The sequence below is a fragment of the Gobio gobio genome, assembly GCF_949357685.1.
Source record: "Gobio gobio genome assembly, chromosome: 14".
In the NCBI taxonomy this organism is placed as follows: Eukaryota; Metazoa; Chordata; class Actinopteri; order Cypriniformes; family Gobionidae; genus Gobio; species Gobio gobio.
The window spans coordinates 4,685,689-4,709,762 of NC_137107.1; the positions used below are offsets into that span (position 1 = coordinate 4,685,689).

At 33.9% G+C, this 24,074-nt stretch overlaps 1 protein-coding gene across 2 annotated transcripts in view; it reads left to right on the forward strand.

Moving 5' to 3' along the window:
* The first annotated feature begins 13,914 nt into the window (after positions 1 to 13,914).
* The window catches only part of pdlim4 (PDZ and LIM domain 4), a 74,343-nt gene continuing 64,183 nt past the window's right edge, over positions 13,915 to 24,074 (forward strand). For both annotated transcript variants that reach the window (XR_013817926.1, XM_079835227.1), the window contains exon 1: positions 13,915 to 14,072. Coding sequence is in view for 1 of the 2 variants with exons in the window: in XM_079835227.1 (XP_079691353.1) it covers positions 13,980 to 14,072 (93 nt within the window). In the remaining variant the exon portion in view is untranslated. The remainder of the gene's footprint in view (positions 14,073 to 24,074) is intronic.

The window sequence follows — 24,074 nt, forward strand, 5'->3', positions numbered from 1 at the left end:
ACGCTTCCGTGACGTGTTGTTCCCGTAACAGAGGTGTAAAGCAAAAGCTAGTAAAATATAATTACTGTGGCTTGGCTTGATACACGAAATTTCAATTTTAAACACTGTACCCATTTTGATGGACTTCCTATGAGCCAATGCAGATGAATGAGCAAAGATATTTTAGGGCGAGACTTCCCTGACTGTAAAGCCAAACGTGATTGGGTGTAGCAAGAACGTGCTTCGATTGGTCAGCATTATCTGTTTAGCTTGAGTAAACTATTTGTAGATTTGTGTGCACGTCTTGATGCCAGAAATGTTTCAAAATCCACAAATGCACAAGAGTAAAATATTTTATTATTTGCAAATCTAATTTTCTTTATTTGTGAATTTAATTCATTTCACATACATTTGTGGATCTCATTCTATTTATTTGTGGATAATGGAACAATTCCAAACCCATAATGAACCCCAATCCTTGAAATGGCTCAACTAATTGCATTTAATATAAATTTAAACTTTAATGCATTTATATTTAAAACAATATTGTAGATAACATGGAACTCTTTTCGCATATGTTGCATGACAGAAGGCACTTTGTACCTCTCACTGTCTTTCACGCTGAAGGCCAGTATAAATCATATGTGACAGTAATGTGAATGTGTCCAAACGGAGCCAGGATTCAGTCCACTGAGGTCAAGGGAAGTTTAAAATACATGATGTGGAAATGAGGTAGAATCAACCAATGAAATGCCCATGGCTGTTTGTCGGAGAGTATTGTTCACTTGCTCTGCATTTGTGACTAACATCAACTCCCTATTTTGACACACAACACTATTAAGTATTAAACAGGGCCATCTGCCAAACACAAGTTCATGTTATACATGGGAAGTCAAAGTATTTCATTTCAACTTTGAAGAATATTCTATTATTTTAGCATGAAAAGCCTTAGCCTCTCCGGTTTGATCACACACATACTGTCCTCTGAAGACATTGCGTCACCTGCAAATACATCTGCTACTAATATTCCATATGGAGTTATGCTAACAACATGAATGAAGCAGTCTGACTTTCTCCAGTGTTCGCTGACTTCAGGAATTGGTTAGGGAATCTATAATATCATTCCACTGATTCTCACACTGTAGAGCTAATGATTGATTTGGCATTTTTGGACAGTTGTTTGGAAAAACAATGTTCTGAAGAGCTGACGTCAAAGAAAATTGATTTCTGAGAAACAAACAGAAACAAACGATTTAGCTTTATCCTTTTATTGATGTTTTAAATGCTTAAACCATCAAATTAAGGTTAGGATTACTATGGAAGCTTGTTTCCACCACAGAACTCTCAATTCTGACTTTATATCTCTCAATTCTGACTTTATATCTCTCAATTCTGACTTAATATCTCTTAATTCTGACTTTATATCACTAAATTCTGACTTTATATCTCTATATTCTGACTTTATATCTCTCAATTCTGACTTTATATCACTCAATTCTGACTTTATATATCTCTATTCTGACTTTATATCTCTCAATTCTGACTTTATATCACTCAATTCTGACTTTATATATCTCTATTCTGACTTTATATCTCTCTATTCTGACTTTATATCACTCAATTCTGACTTTATATCTCTATATTCTGACTTTATATCTCTCAATTCTGACTTAATATCTCTTAATTCTGACTTTATATCTCTCAATTCTGACTTTATATCTCTCTATTCTGACTTTATATCTCTCAATTCTGACTTTATATCTCTCAATTCTGACTTTATATCACTCAATTCTGACTTTATATCACTCAATTCTGACTTTATATCTCTCAATTCTGACTTTATATCACTCAATTCTGACTTTATATCTCTCAATTCTGACTTAATATCTCTTAATTCTGACTTTATATCACTAAATTCTGACTTTATATCTCTATATTCTGACTTTATATCTCTCAATTCTGACTTTATATCACTCAATTCTGACTTTATATATCTCTATTCTGACTTTATATCACTCAATTCTGACTTTATATCTCTATATTCTGACTTTATATCTCTCAATTCTGACTTAATATCTCTTAATTCTGACTTTATATCTCTCAATTCTGACTTTATATCTCTCTATTCTGACTTTATATCTCTCAATTCTGACTTTATATCTCTCAATTCTGACTTTATATCACTCAATTCTGACTTTATATCTCTATATTCTGACTTTATATCTCTATATTCTGACTTTATATATCTCAATATTGACTTTAAATCACTCAACTCTGACTTTATATCTCTCAATTCTGACTTTATATCTCTCAAGTCTGACTTTATATCTCTCAATTCTGACTTTATATCTCTCAATTCTGACTTTATATCTCTCTATTCTGACTTTATATCTCTCAATTCTGACTTTATATCTCTCAATTCTGACTTTATATCACTCAATTCTGACTTTATATCTCTCAATTCTGACTTTATATCTCTCAATTCTGACTTTATATCTCTCAATTCTGACTTTATATCTCTCTATTCTGACTTTATATCTCTATATTCTGACTTTATATCTCTCAATTCTGACTTTATATCTCTCTATTCTGACTTTATATCTCTCAATTCTGACTTTATATCTCTCAATTCTGACTTTATATCACTCAATTCTGACTTTATATCTCTATATTCTGACTTTATATCTCTCAACTCTGACTTTATATCTCTCTATTCTGACTTTATATCTCTATATTCTGACTTTATATCTCTCAATTCTGACTTTATATCTCTCTATTCTGACTTTATATCTCTATATTCTGACTTTATATCTCTCAATTCTGACTTTATATCTCTCAACTCTGACTTTATATCTCTCAATTCTGACTTTATATCTCTCAACTCTGACTTTATATCACTCAATTCTGACTTTATATCTCTCTATTCTGACTTTATATCTCTATATTCTGACTTAATATCTCTCAATTCTGACTTTATATCTCTCAACTCTGACTTTATATCTCTCAATTCTGACTTTATATCTCTCAACTCTGACTTTATATCACTCAATTCTGACTTTATATCACTCAATTCTGACTTTATATCTCTCTATTCTGATTTTATATCTCTCAATTCTGACTTTATATATCTCAATATTGACTTTATATCACTCTATTCTGATTTTATATCTCTCTATTCTGACTTTATATCACTCAATTCTGACTTTATATCTCTTAATTCTGACTTTATATCACTCAATTCTGACTTTATATCTCTCAATTCTGACTTTATATATCTCAATATTGACTTTATATCTCTCAATTCTGACTTCATATCTCTTAATTCTGACTTTATATCACTCAATTCTGACTTTATATCTCTCAATTCTGACTTTACATCACTCAATTCTGACTTTATATCTCTCAATTCTGACTTTACATCACTCAATTCTGACTTTATATCTCTCAAGTCTGACTTTATATCTCTCAATTCTGACTTTATATCACTCAATTCTGACTTTATATCTCTCAATTCTGACTTTATATCTCTCAAGTCTGACTTTATATCTCTCAATTCTGACTTTATATCACTCAATTCTGACTTTATATCTCTCAATTCTGACTTTATATCTCTCAAGTCTGACTTTATATCTCTCAATTCTGACTTTATATCTCTCAATTCTGACTTTATATCTCTCAAGTCTGACTTTATATCTCTCAATTCTGACTTTATATCACTCAATTCTGACTTTATATCTCTCTATTCTGATTTTATATCTCTCAATTCTGACTTTATATATCTCAATATTGACTTTATATCTCTCAATTCTGACTTTATATCACTCAATTCTGACTTTATATCTCTCAATTCTGACTTTACATCACTCAATTCTGACTTTATATCTCTCAATTCTGACTTTATATCTCTCTATTCTGACTTTATATCTCTCAATTCTGACTTTATATCTCTCAACTCTGACTTTATATCTCTCAATTCTGACTTTATATCACTCTATTCTGACTTTATATCACTCAAATCTGAATTTATATCACTCAATTCTGACTTTATATCTCTCTATTCTGACTTTATATCTCTCAATTCTGACTTTATATCTCTCAATTCTGACTTTATATCACTCAATTCTGACTTTATATCTCTCAATTCTGACTTTATATCACTCAATTCTGACTTTATATCTCTCAATTCTGACTTTATATCTCTCAATTCTGAATTTATATCTCTCTATTCTGACTTTATATCACTCAATTCTGAATTTATATCTCTCTATTCTGACTTTATATCTCTCAATTCTGAATTTATATCTCTCTATTCTGACTTTATATCTCTCAATTCTGACTTTATATCTCTCAATTCTGAATTTATATCTCTCTATTCTGACTTTATATCTCTCAATTCTGACTTTATATCTCTCAATTCTGACTTTATATCACTCAATTCTGAATTTATATCTCTCTATTCTGACTTTATATCACTCAATTCTGAATTTATATCTCCCTATTCTGACTTTATATCTCTCTATTCTGACTTTATATCTCTCTATTCTGATTTTACATCTCTCAATTCTGACTTTATATCTCTCAATTCTGACTTTATATATCTCAATATTGACTTTAAATCACTCAACTCTGACTTTATATCACTCAATTCTGACTTTATATCACTCAATTCTGATATTATATCTCTCAATTCTGACTTTATATCTCTTAATTCTGACTTTATATCACTCAATTCTGACTTTATATCTCTCAATTCTGACTTTATATATCTCAATATTGACTTTAAATCACTCAACTCTGACTTAATATCTCTCAATTCTGACTTTATATCACTCAATTCTGACTTTATATCTCTCAATTCTGACTTTACATCACTCAATTCTGACTTTATATCTCTCAAGTCTGACTTTATATCACTCAATTCTGACTTTATATCTCTCAATTCTGACTTTATATCACTCAATTCTGACTTTATATCTCTCAATTCTGACTTTATATCTCTCTATTCTGACTTTATATCTCTCAATTCTGACTTTATATCTCTCTATTCTGACTTTATATCTCTCAATTCTGACTTTATATCTCTAAACTCTGACTTTATATCTCTCTATTCTGACTTTATATCACTCAAATCTGAATTTATATCACTCAATTCTGACTTTATATCTCTCAATTCTGACTTTATATCTCTCAATTCTGACTTTATATCTCTGAAGTCTGACTTTATATCTCTCAATCTCTCAATATTGACTTTATATCACTCAATTCTGACTTTATATCTCTCAATTCTGACTTTATATCACTCAATTCTGACTTTATATCTCTCAATTCTGACTTTATATCTCTCAATTCTGAATTTATATCTCTCTATTCTGACTTTATATCACTCAATTCTGAATGAATATCTCTCTATTCTGACTTTATATCTCTCAATTCTGACTTTATATCTCTCAATTCTGACTTTATATCACTCAATTCTGACTTTATATCTCTCTATTCTGACTTCATATCACTCAATTCTGAATTTATATCTCTATTCTGACTTTATATCTCTCTATTCTGACTTTATATCTCTCTATTCTGATTTTACATCTCTCAATTCTGACTTTATATCTCTCAATTCTGACTTTATATATCTCAATATTGACTTTAAATCACTCAACTCTGACTTTATATCACTCAATTCTGACTTTATATCACTCAATTCTGATATTATATCTCTCAATTCTGACTTTATATCTCTTAATTCTGACTTTATATCACTCAATTCTGACTTTATATCTCTCAATTCTGACTTTATATATCTCAATATTGACTTTAAATCACTCAACTCTGACTTTATATCTCTCAATTCTGACTTTATATCACTCAATTCTGACTTTATATCTCTCAATTCTGACTTTACATCACTCAATTCTGACTTTATATCTCTCAAGTCTGACTTTATATCACTCAATTCTGACTTTATATCTCTCAATTCTGACTTTATATCACTCAATTCTGACTTTATATCTCTCAATTCTGACTTTATATCTCTCAACTCTGACTTTATATCTCTCTATTCTGACTTTATATCACTCAATTCTGAATTTATATCACTCAATTCTGACTTTGTATCTCTCTATTCTGACTTTATATCTCTCAATTCTGACTTTATATCTCTCTATTCTGACTTTATATCTCTCTATTCTGACTTTATATCTCTCAATCTCTCAATATTGACTTTATATCACTCAATTCTGACTTTATATCTCTCAATTCTGACTTTATATCACTCAATTCTGACTTTATATCTCTCAATTCTGACTTTATATCTCTCAATTCTGAATTTATATCTCTCTATTCTGACTTTATATCACTCAATTCTGAATGAATATCTCTCTATTCTGACTTTATATCTCTCAATTCTGACTTTATATCTCTCAATTCTGACTTTATATCACTCAATTCTGACTTTATATCTCTCTATTCTGACTTCATATCACTCAATTCTGAATTTATATCTCTATTCTGACTTTATATCTCTCTATTCTGACTTTATATCTCTCTATTCTGATTTTACATCTCTCAATTCTGACTTTATATCTCTCAATTCTGACTTTATATATCTCAATATTGACTTTAAATCACTCAACTCTGACTTTATATCACTCAATTCTGACTTTATATCACTCAATTCTGATATTATATCTCTCAATTCTGACTTTATATCTCTTAATTCTGACTTTATATCACTCAATTCTGACTTTATATCTCTCAATTCTGACTTTATATATCTCAATATTGACTTTAAATCACTCAACTCTGACTTTATATCTCTCAATTCTGACTTTATATCACTCAATTCTGACTTTATATCTCTCAATTCTGACTTTACATCACTCAATTCTGACTTTATATCTCTCAAGTCTGACTTTATATCACTCAATTCTGACTTTATATCTCTCAATTCTGACTTTATATCACTCAATTCTGACTTTATATCTCTCAATTCTGACTTTATATCTCTCAACTCTGACTTTATATCTCTCTATTCTGACTTTATATCACTCAATTCTGAATTTATATCACTCAATTCTGACTTTGTATCTCTCTATTCTGACTTTATATCTCTCAATTCTGACTTTATATCTCTCTATTCTGACTTTATATCTCTCTATTCTGACTTTATATCTCTCTATTCTGACTTTATATCTCTCAATTCTGACTTAATATCTCTTCATTCTGACTTTATATCACTCAATTCTGACTTTATATCTCTATATTCTGACTTTATATCTCTCAATTCTGACTTTATATCTCTCAATTCTGACTTTATATCACTCAATTCTGACTTTATATATCTCTATTCTGACTTTATATCTCTCAATTCTGACTTAATATCTCTTAATTCTGACTTCATATCACTCAATTCTGACTTTATATCTCTCAATTCTGACTTTACATCACTCAATTCTGACTTTATATCTCTCAATTCTGACTTTACATCACTCAATTCTGACTTTATATCTCTCAAGTCTGACTTTATATCTCTCAATTCTGACTTTATATCACTCAATTCTGACTTTATATCTCTCAATTCTGACTTTATATCTCTCAAGTCTGACTTTATATCTCTCAATTCTGACTTTATATCACTCAATTCTGACTTTATATCTCTCAATTCTGACTTTATATCTCTCAAGTCTGACTTTATATCTCTCAATTCTGACTTTATATCTCTCAATTCTGACTTTATATCTCTCAAGTCTGACTTTATATCTCTCAATTCTGACTTTATATCACTCAATTCTGACTTTATATCTCTCTATTCTGATTTTATATCTCTCAATTCTGACTTTATATATCTCAATATTGACTTTATATCTCTCAATTCTGACTTTATATCACTCAATTCTGACTTTATATCTCTCAATTCTGACTTTACATCACTCAATTCTGACTTTATATCTCTCAATTCTGACTTTATATCTCTCTATTCTGACTTTATATCTCTCAATTCTGACTTTATATCTCTCAACTCTGACTTTATATCTCTCAATTCTGACTTTATATCACTCTATTCTGACTTTATATCACTCAAATCTGAATTTATATCACTCAATTCTGACTTTATATCTCTCTATTCTGACTTTATATCTCTCAATTCTGACTTTATATCTCTCAATTCTGACTTTATATCACTCAATTCTGACTTTATATCTCTCAATTCTGACTTTATATCACTCAATTCTGACTTTATATCTCTCAATTCTGACTTTATATCTCTCAATTCTGAATTTATATCTCTCTATTCTGACTTTATATCACTCAATTCTGAATTTATATCTCTCTATTCTGACTTTATATCTCTCAATTCTGAATTTATATCTCTCTATTCTGACTTTATATCTCTCAATTCTGACTTTATATCTCTCAATTCTGAATTTATATCTCTCTATTCTGACTTTATATCTCTCAATTCTGACTTTATATCTCTCAATTCTGACTTTATATCACTCAATTCTGAATTTATATCTCTCTATTCTGACTTTATATCACTCAATTCTGAATTTATATCTCCCTATTCTGACTTTATATCTCTCTATTCTGACTTTATATCTCTCTATTCTGATTTTACATCTCTCAATTCTGACTTTATATCTCTCAATTCTGACTTTATATATCTCAATATTGACTTTAAATCACTCAACTCTGACTTTATATCACTCAATTCTGACTTTATATCACTCAATTCTGATATTATATCTCTCAATTCTGACTTTATATCTCTTAATTCTGACTTTATATCACTCAATTCTGACTTTATATCTCTCAATTCTGACTTTATATATCTCAATATTGACTTTAAATCACTCAACTCTGACTTAATATCTCTCAATTCTGACTTTATATCACTCAATTCTGACTTTATATCTCTCAATTCTGACTTTACATCACTCAATTCTGACTTTATATCTCTCAAGTCTGACTTTATATCACTCAATTCTGACTTTATATCTCTCAATTCTGACTTTATATCACTCAATTCTGACTTTATATCTCTCAATTCTGACTTTATATCTCTCTATTCTGACTTTATATCTCTCAATTCTGACTTTATATCTCTCTATTCTGACTTTATATCTCTCAATTCTGACTTTATATCTCTAAACTCTGACTTTATATCTCTCTATTCTGACTTTATATCACTCAAATCTGAATTTATATCACTCAATTCTGACTTTATATCTCTCAATTCTGACTTTATATCTCTCAATTCTGACTTTATATCTCTGAAGTCTGACTTTATATCTCTCAATCTCTCAATATTGACTTTATATCACTCAATTCTGACTTTATATCTCTCAATTCTGACTTTATATCACTCAATTCTGACTTTATATCTCTCAATTCTGACTTTATATCTCTCAATTCTGAATTTATATCTCTCTATTCTGACTTTATATCACTCAATTCTGAATGAATATCTCTCTATTCTGACTTTATATCTCTCAATTCTGACTTTATATCTCTCAATTCTGACTTTATATCACTCAATTCTGACTTTATATCTCTCTATTCTGACTTCATATCACTCAATTCTGAATTTATATCTCTATTCTGACTTTATATCTCTCTATTCTGACTTTATATCTCTCTATTCTGATTTTACATCTCTCAATTCTGACTTTATATCTCTCAATTCTGACTTTATATATCTCAATATTGACTTTAAATCACTCAACTCTGACTTTATATCACTCAATTCTGACTTTATATCACTCAATTCTGATATTATATCTCTCAATTCTGACTTTATATCTCTTAATTCTGACTTTATATCACTCAATTCTGACTTTATATCTCTCAATTCTGACTTTATATATCTCAATATTGACTTTAAATCACTCAACTCTGACTTTATATCTCTCAATTCTGACTTTATATCACTCAATTCTGACTTTATATCTCTCAATTCTGACTTTACATCACTCAATTCTGACTTTATATCTCTCAAGTCTGACTTTATATCACTCAATTCTGACTTTATATCTCTCAATTCTGACTTTATATCACTCAATTCTGACTTTATATCTCTCAATTCTGACTTTATATCTCTCAACTCTGACTTTATATCTCTCTATTCTGACTTTATATCACTCAATTCTGAATTTATATCACTCAATTCTGACTTTGTATCTCTCTATTCTGACTTTATATCTCTCAATTCTGACTTTATATCTCTCTATTCTGACTTTATATCTCTCTATTCTGACTTTATATCTCTCTATTCTGACTTTATATCTCTCAATTCTGACTTAATATCTCTTCATTCTGACTTTATATCACTCAATTCTGACTTTATATCTCTATATTCTGACTTTATATCTCTCAATTCTGACTTTATATCTCTCAATTCTGACTTTATATCACTCAATTCTGACTTTATATATCTCTATTCTGACTTTATATCTCTCAATTCTGACTTAATATCTCTTAATTCTGACTTCATATCTCTCAATTCTGACTTTATATCTCTATATTCTGACTTTATATCTCTCAATTCTGACTTTATATCTCTCAATTCTGACTTTATATCACTCAATTCTGACTTTATATCTCTCAATTCTGACTTTATATCTCTCAATTCTGACTTTATATCACTCAATTCTGACTTTATATCTCTCAATTCTGACTTTATATCACTCAATTCTGACTTTATATCACTCAATTCTGACTTTATATCTCTCTATTCTGATTTTACATCTCTCAATTCTGACTTTATATCTCTCAATTCTGACTTTATATCACTCAATTCTGACTTTATATCTCTCTATTCTGATTTTACATCTCTCAATTCTGACTTTATATCTCTCAATTCTGACTTTATATATCTCAATATTGACTTTAAATCACTCAACTCTGACTTTATATCACTCAACTCTGACTTTATATCTCTCAATTCTGACTTTATATCTCTCAATTCTGACTTTATATCTCTCTATTCTGACTTTATATCTCTCAATTCTGACTTTATATATCTCAATCTTAACTTTAAATCACTCAAATCTGACTTTATATCTCTCAACTCTTACTTTATATCTCTCTATTCTGACTTTATATCACTCAATTCTGAATTTATATCACTCAATTCTGACTTTATATCTCTCAATTCTGACTTTATATCTCTGAAGTCTGACTTTATATCTCTCAATCTCTCAATATTGACTTTATATCACTCAATTCTGACTTTATATCTCTCAATTCTGACTTTATATCACTCAATTCTGACTTTATATCTCTCAATTCTGACTTTATATCTCTCAATTCTGACTTTATATCTCTCAATTCTGACTTTATATCACTCAATTCTGAATTTATATCTCTCTATTCTGACTTTATATCTCTCAATTCTGACTTTATATCTCTCAATTCTGACTTTATATCACTCAATTCTGAATTTATATCTCTCTATTCTGACTTTATATCTCTCTGTTCTGACTTTATATCTCTCTATTCTGACTTTATATCTCTCTATTCTGATATTATATCTCTCAATTCTGAATTTATATCTCTCTATTCTGACTTTATATCTCTCTATTCTGACTTTATATCTCTCTATTCTGACTTTATATCTCTCTATTCTGACTTTATATCTCTCTATTCTGACTTTATATCTCTCTATTCTGATATTACATCTCTCAATTCTGACTTTATATCTCTCAATTCTGACTTTATATATCTCAATATTGACTTTAAATCACTCAACTCTGACTTTATATCACTCAACTCTGACTTTATATCTCTCAATTCTGACTTTATATATCTCAATATTGACTTTAAATCACTCAACTCTGACTTTATATCTCTCAATTCTGACTTTATATCACTCAATTCTGACTTTATATCTCTCAATTCTGACTTTACATCACTCAATTCTGACTTTATATCTCTCAAGTCTGACTTTATATCACTCAATTCTGACTTTATATCTCTCAATTCTGACTTTATATCACTCAATTCTGACTTTATTTCTCTGAAGTCTGACTTTATATCTCTCAATCTCTCAATATTGACTTTATATCACTCAATTCTGACTTTATATCTCTCAATTCTGACTTTATATCACTCAATTCTGACTTTGTATCTCTCAATTCTGAATTTATATCTCTCTATTCTGACTTTATATCACTCAATTCTGAATTTATATCTCTCTATTCTGACTTTATATCTCTCTATTCTGACTTTATATCTCTCAATTCTGACTTTATATCTCTCTATTCTGACTTTATATCACTCAATTCTGACTTTATATCTCTCAATTCTGACTTTATATCTCTGAAGTCTGACTTTATATCTCTCAATCTCTCAATATTGACTTTATATCACTCAATTCTGACTTTATATCACTCAATTCTGACTTTGTATCTCTCAATTCTGAATTTATATCTCTCTATTCTGACTTTATATCACTCAATTCTGAATTTATATCTCTCAATTCTGACTTTATATCTCTCTATTTTGATTTTACATCTCTCAATTCTGACTTTATATCTCTCAATTCTGAATTTATATCTCTCTATTCTGACTTTATATCTCTCAATTCTGACTGTATATCTCTCAATTCTGAATTTATATCTCTCTATTCTGATTTTACATCTCTCAATTCTGACTTTATATCTCTCAATTCTGAATTTATATCTCTCTATTCTGAATTTATATCTCTCTATTCTGATTTTACATCTCTCAATTCTGACTTTATATCTCTCAATTCTGACTTTATCTCTCAATTCTGAATTTATATCTCTCTATTCTGACTTTATATCTCTCAATTCTGACTTTATATCTCTCAATTCTGACTTTATATCTCTCAATTCTGAATTTATATCTCTCTATTCTGATTTTACATCTCTCAAATCTGACTTTATATCACTCAATTCTGACTTTATATCTCTCAATTCTGACTTTATATCTCTCAATTCTGACTTTATATCTCTTTATTCTGACTTTATATCACTCAATTCTGACTTTATATCTCTCAATTCTGACTTTATATATCTCAATATTGACTTTAAATCACTCAACTCTGACTTTATATCTCTCAATTCTGACTTTATATCACTCAATTCTGACTTTATATCACTCAAGTCTGACTTTATATCACTCAATTCTGACTTTATATCTCTCAAGTCTGACTTTATATCACTCAATTCTGACTTTATATCTATCAATTCTGACTTTATATTTCTCAATTCTGACTTTATATCTCTCTATTCTGACTTTATATCACTCAATTCTGACTTTATATCACTCAATTCTGAATTTAGGTCTCACAGTTCTGACTTTATATCACTCAAATCTGACTTTATATCACTCAAATCTGACTTTATATCACTCAATTCTGACTTTATATCTCTCATTTCTGACTTTATATCACTCAATGCTGACTTTATATCACTCAATTCTGACTTTATATCACTCAATTCTGACTTTAGGTCTATAACTTGCATTATCTCTAGACCTTTTTTTTTTTTCATTTGTGTTCTGTGGCAGAAACACATCTTCCATTTTACCAATGTAGGGATTGGTTGCTTATCTTTTTTTTTTTTTTTTTTTTTTTTAAATGGGGTGGTGTTAACCCAAATTTGGGTGAAATATGGACCAAAATATAATTAAAATAATCCAGCAGCTAGATTTGTCCATATTTGACCTAAATCTGGGTTGCAACAGCCCAGCACTTTTTACAGAACAAATGTTTTCTTAGTCATATAATATGAGTAGACCTACCGCTGGCCTTTTGATCTGATATACAAGTATAGTCTAGAGTGACTTTTTAAGGACGTTCGTGAAAAGTTGTGGGAACGTTCCCGGTGAGCTGTGAAGTTGTGTATGGTTGTCATGGCGGCCGGTCCTCCTCCCCCGGAGCCCCTGCGAGCTCCTCCTCTCGTCAGCACTAGTTTTATTAAAGAGTGAATGAGGACAGCGCAGTTTTTCTGCTGTGGATACCGTTTGAATCAAATATGTCTCACACTGTGACTCTCAGCGGCCCCTCGCCGTGGGGCTTTCGCCTGGTGGGTGGACGGGACTTCAGCACACCGCTCACCATTTCCAGAGTACGTCTCTTCTCATTCTTCTCTTTTAATGATGGGCTGTTTCACAACGCGACGGAGGCGATGGCCCCTTTACAACCGGCGTGTTATTTCATTGTCACGATGTAACATGAAATTTGGGGGTTTCTTCTCTAAATGCGGGTTTACTACTTCTCTAAAGAAAGATGAACTCGATGAACTCTTTTTTTTCTTCTTCTTGTTTGTCGCGTCGGTTCGCCTCGATATTGATCGAGCCTTTGCTTCTCAGCCAAATTATGTCTAAGAAAATATTTTAATTTCACTAAAACTATTATGCTCGTTATACTTAAGAGAGTTCTTGGGTTCTGTGTCCCATTGAAATATCAACGTTATCTCCTAAAATGTCTTAGGACAAATACAAGGGAAGAATTAGACAATTGTTGATGTATTATATGAATAGCAATGGTCATATTATTTGGCATTGAGCTCATATTGAGACCCCTGACTTTGTAGACTTTGGTACCTTGGCGTTTTGACCCCAGTTGAGATTATTAGCTATTATTAATCATATTTTCCAGTAAATGTCTCCATTTAATCTAACTGAATCATTTGAGATATTTGAGTAATCTCCTTTGTTAATATCACTTTCCTTTGGGCCTTGACTTCGATGCTTCTCAAATGAATGAAAAGCTGAATCATGCTCGACAAACCCTATCATTTACTGCACATTTGTGGTCAGTAAATGTCTATGTCAGAAGAAATCTTATTCGTCTGCCTTCCACTTGCATTGCTTTAGAAAAATGGCAGCTGGTTTTCACCAATTAATATTTACAGCCAGCCGGGGCTTTATCTGTGGTACAAAATGGTCATGGATGTTTAGTCTAGTCCAACCGACCATCCACCCGTCCAGTGGATGAATGAATGGATGGAGTAAAGTTTTCTGGTTGTTTCTTGGAACTGCTAAAAACTCCTACACTGAGTTAGAAACCCAATTTGGGTTGTTTTGAGCCCAATGGCTGGGTAGGACAGAACACATGTTGGGCTAATTGGTAACACTTTATTTTAGGGTTCAATTCTTGCTATTAACTAGGCTAGTTGCTTATTAGCATGCATATTACAAGGATATTGGCTATTTATTAGTACTTATAAAGCACATATTAATGACTTATTCTGCATGACCATATTCTACATCCCTTTATCCTACCCAGTGCCTAAACTTAAACGCTACAAAAACTACCTTACTAACTATTTATACAAAATAAAAAAAGGGAAAGTGAAAAGTGAAGTGACGTGTGAGCAGTAACTTAAGAGTTTATAGAGGCAAAAGTCATAGTTAATAGTTAATAGGTGTTTCCCATACTAAAGTGTTACCGGCTAATCTTACCCAGCAGGTTGGGTTGTTTATTTAACCAAGAATAATGGGTCGATTTTATGAATTCATTTCTACCATGATAACTCTGAGAAGATGTTTGAGTTTCATCCAACCATCCAGAGTTTCAGTTTTCTGGTTGTTTCTTGGAATGGCTAAAAACTCCAGATGTTTGGAAGTCCTATACGAATTATCAAAGAAAACCACTGGGTTATAAACAACCCAAATTGGGTTGTTAGCCCAACGGCTGGGTAAATATAGGAAAGAACACATGTTGGGCTAATCTTAACCAGCAAGTTGGGTTGTTTATTTAACCCAGCAAAAGGGGTTTATTTTATCCCAACGGCTGGGTAAATATAGGACAGAACTTATGTTGGGCTAATCTTATACCCAGCAAGTTGGGTTGTTTATTTAACCCAGCAAAATGGGTTGATTTGAGGTTTGATTGATTTAATCTTTCCCAGCAAGTTGGGTTGTTTTTTTTAACCCAGCAAAATGGGTGGTTTTTAGCCCAACGGCTGGGTAAATATAGTACAAAACTTATGTTGGGCTAATCTTATACTCAGCAAGTTGGGTTGTTTATTTAACCCAGCAAAATGTGTTGATTTTAGCCCAACAGCTGGGTGAATATAGTACAGAACTTATGTTGGGCTAATCTAAACCAGCATGTTGGGTTGTTTATTTAACCCAGCAAAATGGGTTGATTTGAGCTATGATTGATTTAATCTTTCCCAGTAAGTTGGGTTGTTTATTCAACCCAGAAAAATTGGTGGTTTTTAGCCCAACGGCTGGGTAAATATAGTACAGAACTTATGTTGGGCTAATCTTATACTCAGCAAGTTGGGTTGTTTATTTAACCCAGCGAAATAGGTTGATTTTAGCCCAACAGCGGGGTAAATATAGTACAGAACACATGTTGGGCTAATCTTAACAAGCAAGTTGGGTTGTTTAGTTAACCCAGCAAAAAAAAATTTATGAATCCATTCTTACAATAATACTAGCTTATTTTTTTAGGGATGCAACGATATGGAAAAATTTGGCCGATAACCGATAGATAAATCCAAATTTGTATATCTTTTTTTTTAAATACTCCACACAACCACTGGTTTACACGATAACTTCCTTTATTTTGAGTACAGTTCCTAACACAGCATTTATATGTATTGCCTACATGTTTAACAAACATTTTAGAAGTAAAAAGTTGACATTTAAAAGTAACTGAGATGTAATAAACCTGTCTCTGTCAGTGTAAATAGTAGTTAGATGCTATTTATACTTATAAATAGTGGCAGTGTTATTGTACATTACACGGTATGCAATAATAACATAGAGTGTAAATTATTATATTTATTAAAATGATTAAATGGATTCCGCATTATTGGGACCCCTAACACACTTTATTGCCAACAAGGTGGGCTATTTTTGCACTTAGTGTAAGTAGATGCTCTGAAAAATTCAATTTGGGTTGAGTGTAGCCACTAGCCAGAGTGAGCTAGGTGTTGTCTGCGACATCTGCAACATGTAAAGATAGCAGCTCGATACTGAAAGCTGGCGAAAGGCAAATCAGCACCACAGACTGGAGCAGGAATCTGGTAAAGTGAAGCTACCGCTGTAAGGCTTGGCTTCGGATATCTTGCATTTACGTCCTATGAAGGCTTCCATCTGGCACTGTGGATAGAGTTCCCAGTAAACGCTGAGATTAATGGGTCAACCACAGGTTCTGTTTGGGAAAGCGTTTGTTAGGGTTGCAGATGTTACGTTGCCTGTTGCCAATGGAAAACCTCCAAATGGAAAAGAGGTAACAGTTTAAACACAATCCAGCGTGGAGACATTCAGACAATATGGGAGATAAATTGGTAATATGGAGACATTGTACTTGGGATCTCCAAAACCCTGGCCGATCGGCTTGTTGTAGAACGCTTTTGCTTCTTGAGCTAATGGGTTGAACATTTGGTGTTTTCCAATTCCATTGAATCAGTGCCAAATGCAAATACACAACAAATTGTCCGCACTACACTATTCTGTGTAATACAAAAACTACTCAAACACTGGGTTATGTCTGACCCAGGATCTGGGTAACACAAAAACTACTCAAACACTGAAAAAATAACCCAAAAGGCTTGACCCAGGATCTGAGTAACACAAAAACTACCCAAACACTGGGTTGTTACGTCTGACCCAGGATCTGAGTAACACAAAAACTACCCAAACACTGGGTTGTTACGTCTGACCCAGGATCTGAGTAACACAAAAACTACCCAAACACTGGGTTGTTACATCTGACCCAGGATCTGAGTAACACAAAAACTACCCAAACACTGGGTTGTTACATCTGACCCAGGATCTGTGTAACACAAAAACTACCCAAACACTGGGTTGTTACATCTGACCCAGGATCTGTGTAACACAAAAACTACCCAAAACACTGGGTTGTTACATCTGACCCAGGATCTGAGTAACACAAAAACTACCCAAAACACTGGGTTGTTACATCTGACCCAGGATCTGGGTAACACAAAAACTACCCAAACACTGAAAAAATGACCCAAAAGGCTTGACCCAGGATCTGTGTAACACAAAAACTACCCAAACACTGGGTTGTTACATCTGACCCAGGATCTGGGTAACACAAAAACTACCCAAACACTTAAAAATGACCCAAAAGGCTTGACCCAGGATCTGAGTAACACAAAAACTACCCAAACACTGGGTTATGTCTGACCCAGGATCTGAGTAACACAAAAACTACCCAAACACTGGGTTATGTCTGACCCAGGATCTGAGTTACACAAAAACTACCCAAACACTGGGTTATGTCTGACCCAGGATCTGAGTTACACAAAAACTACCCAAACACTGGGTTGTTATGTCTGACCCAGGATCTGAGTTACACAAAAACTACTCAAACACTGGGTTATGTCTGACCCAGGATCTGAGTTACACAAAAACTACTCAAACACTGGGTTGTTACGTCTGACCCAGGATCTGAGTAACACAAAAACTACCCAAACACTGGGTTGTTACGTCTGACCCAGGATCTGTCTAACACAAAAACTACTCAAACACTGGGTTGTTACGTCTGACCCAGGATCTGTCTAACACAAAAACTACCCAAACACTGGGTTGTTACGTCTGACCCAGGATCTGTCTAACACAAAAACTACCCAAACACTGTCAAACAAATTGTCCGCACTTGTCCAGACTGACTGACAAATGTGGCCATCCATTCACAGGAATTCAGAACGGAGCAGTGTTTTCACCACAAAATTACTGAGAAAGTCAGAATCTCTTTTTGATTCCAACGATAAACGTTAAAAGTCGCCTGAACCAGTTAGACATATTTACTCTGCTTATCTTCAGTGTCTGACTGGCTCCCTCTGGGATTTCACAGGGCTAATTTATTGCATCCAGGGCCTTCCTCTTGTTTTTGCTCTGTAAGGGCATGCAGTAATGCTGGCAGGCTGCAACTCATTGTCCACTGTCGTTCAGCTCTGCATTTGTAACACAGCCACATTCCAGGAAGCCATGTGACATTATTCAAAATGAGATTAAGTAGCAGCCAGGCGATTTTTGAAGCACAGGACTCATCAAAGTTCACAGCGTCATGGGCATGTTGCCAAGCTACACCGTTCAAATAGTCTATTTAAGTGGTCCTCCACTGGTGGGTTCTGGGATGTAATTGGAAAAATGGGTCAGTGCTCTGTTCTGACAGGGGCACAGTAGGGTGGAAAAACAATGCAAAAATGCCATGGAAACAAACGAAAGAGGTTGTTTCAATGCAAATTGGGCAGATTCCATCATGGACGGGTTGTTCATTCTTGAAAAACAATCACCAAAACTACACAAGTTAAACCAAATTATGCCCCACACACTCTCAAATACACTGGGGCTGGGTAAATATAGGACAGAACACATGTTGGGTTCATTTTACCAGCAAATTGGGTTGTTTATTTAACCCAGCATAATGGGTTGATTCGTTTTTATTTGTTGATTCAGAGTAACACAAAAACTACCCAAACACTGGGTTGTTACGTCTGACCCAGGATCTGAGTAACACAAAAACTACCTAAACACTGGGTTGATACGTCTGACCCAGGATCAGAGTAACACAAAAACTACCCAAACACTGGGTTGTTACATCTGACCCAGGATCTGGGTAACACAAAAACTACCCAAACACTGGGTTGTTACGTCTGACCCAGGATCTGTGTAACACAAAAACTACCCAAACACTGGGTTGATACGTCTGACCCAGGATCTGAGTAACACAAAAACTACCTAAACACTGGGTTGTTACGTCTGACCCAGGATCTGGGTAACACAAAAACTACCCAAACACTGGGTTGATACGTCTGACCCAGGATCTGAGTTACACAAAAACTACCCAAACACTGGGTTGTTACGTCTGACCCAGGATCTGAGTAACACAAAAACTACCCAAACACTGGGTTATGTCTGACCCAGGATCTGGATAACACAAAAACTACTCAAACACTGGGTTGTTACGTCTGACCCAGGATCTGAGTAACACAAAAACTACCCAAACACTGGGTTATGTCTGACCCAGGATCTGGATAACACAAAAACTACTCAAACACTGGGTTACGTCTGACCCAAGATCTGGGTAACACAAAAACTACCCAAACACTGGGTTGTTACGTCTGACCCAGGATCAGAGTAACACAAAAACTACCTAAACACTGGGTTGATACGTCTGACCCAGGATCAGAGTAACACAAAAACTACCCAAACACTGGGTTATGTCTGACCCAGGATCTGGATAACACAAAAACTACTCAAACACTGGGTTACTTCTGACCCAAGATCTGGGTAACACAAAAACTACCCAAACACTGGGTTGTTACGTCGGACCCAGGATCTGAGTAACACAAAAACTACCCAAACACTGGGTTGTTACGTCTGACCCAGGATCTGACTAACACAAAAACTACCCAAACACTGGGTTGATACGTCTGACCCAGGATCTGAGTAACACAAAAACTACCCAAACACTGGGTTGATACGTCTGACCCAGGATCTGAGGAACACAAAAACTACCCAAACACTGGGTTGTTACGTCTGACCCAGGATCAGAGTAACACAAAAACTACCCAAACACTGGGTTGATACGTCTGACCCAGGATCTGGGTAACACAAAAAATACCCAAACACTGGGTTGATACGTCTGACCCAGGATCTGGGTAACACAAAAAATACCCAAACACTGGGTTGTTACGTCTGACCCAGGATCTGAGTAACACAAAAACTACCCAAACACTGGGTTGTTACGTCTGACCCAGGATCTGACTAACACAAAAACTACCCAAACACTGGGTTGTTACGTCGGACCCAGGATCTGACTAACACAAAAACTACCCAAACACTGGGTTGATACGTCTGACCCAGGATCTGGGTAACACAAAAAATACCCAAACACTGGGTTGTTACGTCTGACCCAGGATCTGGGTAACACAAAAAATACCCAAACACTGGGTTGTTACGTCTGACCCAGGATCTGAGTAACACAAAAACTACCCAAACACTGGGTTGTTAAGTCTGACCCAGGATCAGAGTAACACAAAAACTACCTAAACACTGGGTTGTTACGTCTGACCCAGGATCAGAGTAACACAAAAACTACCTAAACACTGGGTTGTTACGTCTGACCCAGGATCTGAGTAACACAAAAACTACCCAAACACTGGGTTGTTACGTCTGACCCAGGATCTGAGGAAAACAAAAACTACCCAAACACTGAAAAAATAACCCAAAAGGCTTGACCCAGGATCTGGGTAGTGCAGTTTACAATAACCACGGGTTCCGTTGCACCGAGGACAAACATGTTTGGTCCTGACCACAATGAGAGCATGAAGCCGTTGATTCAGTGTTGCATGCTAAGCAATTTTGTTGGTTCTTCACTTGATGTCCAATGCAAAATCTAGATCCATATCTAATCTCCATACTAAAGGTTTCTTTGGAACTCTGTGCCATAAGAATGTGAGAGTAATTATTGATTTCCTGCTACTGTTTTTATCACAAAGCTAAAGTAAACAAACGTACCAACAGTTAAGCAGTTGTACATTAAAGACTGCTTCCACATTCTGAATATTGGTTACATTGAAATCAACATTTGCAACAGTTTTCAGTGAACCATTATTAATCAGAAACCTAGTGTAGGTGGGGCTTCACAGAATTGTAATCATCAGCCATTTTAAGGGATATAAAGATCATATTTTGACAGTGAACCTCTCTCCTCATCATTCTCTCTACATTGACAAGTTTTGATAATGTTTTTCACAGTAAAGCTGAGCTTTTTCTGGTCAACACGGTAAGGTCACGTTACATAACCTGTTCTTTGTGGCTAGTAATGTTCTCAGCAGGAAACCCAAGACGTTTGAAGATAAAACATGTGTTTTAGTATGACTCAGGACCTTTATGGAAACGAGGCTTGTTAAATGGGATGAATTAGCCTTATTAGTAGGTCAAGAGCTTCTGTTTGCTAAATATTTGTGGTTGTACGTGTGTGTTTGGCTTATTATAGGGTGTTTGGTGATGGTCGAGTGAGTCATTTAGTTAATGGCTGGTAGGCCAGATCCCACTGTAATAACAACAGCCCCTGGTCCCTGTGCTTAAGTCAAGTGTTCTGTACTTAGGAATAATTTCCGGGCTTCACATTTAAACTGGTCTGTTGTGCAACATTTAGAGGTCTATGAAGACTTCAGCTTATTCGTGTCGTGAACTATAGTGTGTAGCAGTGGATATAGTGCTTGTTTGAATTACTTTTACTATGTAGAAGCATTAAAATCTCTTCGTTACAAAAGCAAAAGAGCGTACTATATTACAATGTTGGTAACACCTTGTTTTGATGGTCCCTTTTGAACATTCTGTTGTTGAAAAAAAATAAAATATACCACCATCAGTTAAGTCTAAAGTGAGCGTAAACATGAAATTTGACACTTGCAAGTCACCGCCAGCGTTTTTGGTCATTTTCACAAGTTTCATGGCCCACAGGATATCTTGTGTGAACATCTGAACATGCAATATATCAAATATTTTAATTTTAATAAGTTTCATGATAAAAAGATACATTTTGAGCAAAAAGCTGTGTTTGTCAAAGATTCCATCCAGATGGGATTCAGAGCGATGATCAAACACAGATGAAGTCCATCAACACCCCAAAGCTTCAGTCCTAGAGCTTGTCCTGGGGCGACATTTCATTCAGTGACATTCATTTTGATTTATATGCTGTTTAATGTTGATTATCACATTATTTTAACATATGCATCTGCTTATTAGGCTTGCTGCGATAGTCATGTTTACCGGTGTTCAGGCCCCCATCGTCATTTAGATTTTTTTATACAACCCCAAATCAGAAAAAGTTAAGACAGTATGGAAAACGCAAATAAATAAAAAAAGTGATTTCTAAATTTACTTTGACTTGTATTTCATTGCAGACAATATGAACACAAAATATTTCATGTTTCGTCTGGTCAACTTCATGTCATTTGTAAATATGCATCCTTTCCTGTCATTCAGACCTGTAACAAATAAAAAAAAAAAGTTGGGACAGGAGCAATTTAGGGCTAGTAATGAGGTAAAATGGTTAAATAATGATGTGATTTGAAACAGGTGATGTCAACAGGTGATTGTAATTATGATTTGGTACAAAAGCAGCATCCAAGAAAGGTCTAATCCTTTAGGAGCAAAGATGGGCCGAGGATCGCCAGTTTGCCAACAAATACGTGAGAAAATTATTGAAATGTTTAAAAACAATGTTCCTCAAAGAAAGATAGGAAGAGATTTGGATATTTCACATTCAACAGTGCATAACATAATTAAAAGATTCAAGGAATCTTCTCCGGACCAAAGAAGAAAAGGATCATCCAGACTGTTACCAGCAACAAGTCCAGAAGCCAGGGTCTGTCATGGTATGGGGTTGTGTCAGTGCCCTTGGCAACGGTAACTTGCACTTCTGTGAAGGCACCATTAATGCTGAAAAGTACATAGAGATTTTGGAGCATAATAGGCTGCCTTCAAGAAGACATCTTTTCCAGGGACGTCCATGCATATTTCAACAAGACAATGCAAAACCACATTCTGCACACATTACAAAGTCCCGGCTGCGGAGGAAGAGGGTTCGGGTACTTGACTGGCCTGCCTCAGTCCCGACCTGTCTCCAATAGAGAATGTGTGGAAGAGCCCGTACTGTTGCCCACCTTAAGACTTGTTTGCAGGAAGAATGGGACAAAATTACACCTGAAACACTTCATCACTTGGTGTATTCAGTCCCTAAACGTCTTTTAAGTGTTGTGAAAAGGAATAGCAACATTACAAAGTGGTAAATGCTTTACTGTCCCAACTTTTTTTGAAATGTGTTGCAGGTCTGAATGACAGGAGAGGATGCATATTTACAAATGACATGAAGTTGACCAGACAAAACATGAAATATTTTGTGTTCATATTGTCTGCAATGAAATACAAGTCAAAGTAAATTTAGAAATCACTTCTTTTTTTATTTATTTCCGTTTTCCATACTGTCCCAACTTTTTCTGATTTGGGGTTGTAGTAATAAAATCATTTAGCTCAGTTAGAGAACCAACACAGGGCTCGACATTAAGCCTGTTCACGAGCTTGTCCTTAAATCTGTCATTCACTTGTCCGAGTAAAAAGTGTGTAAA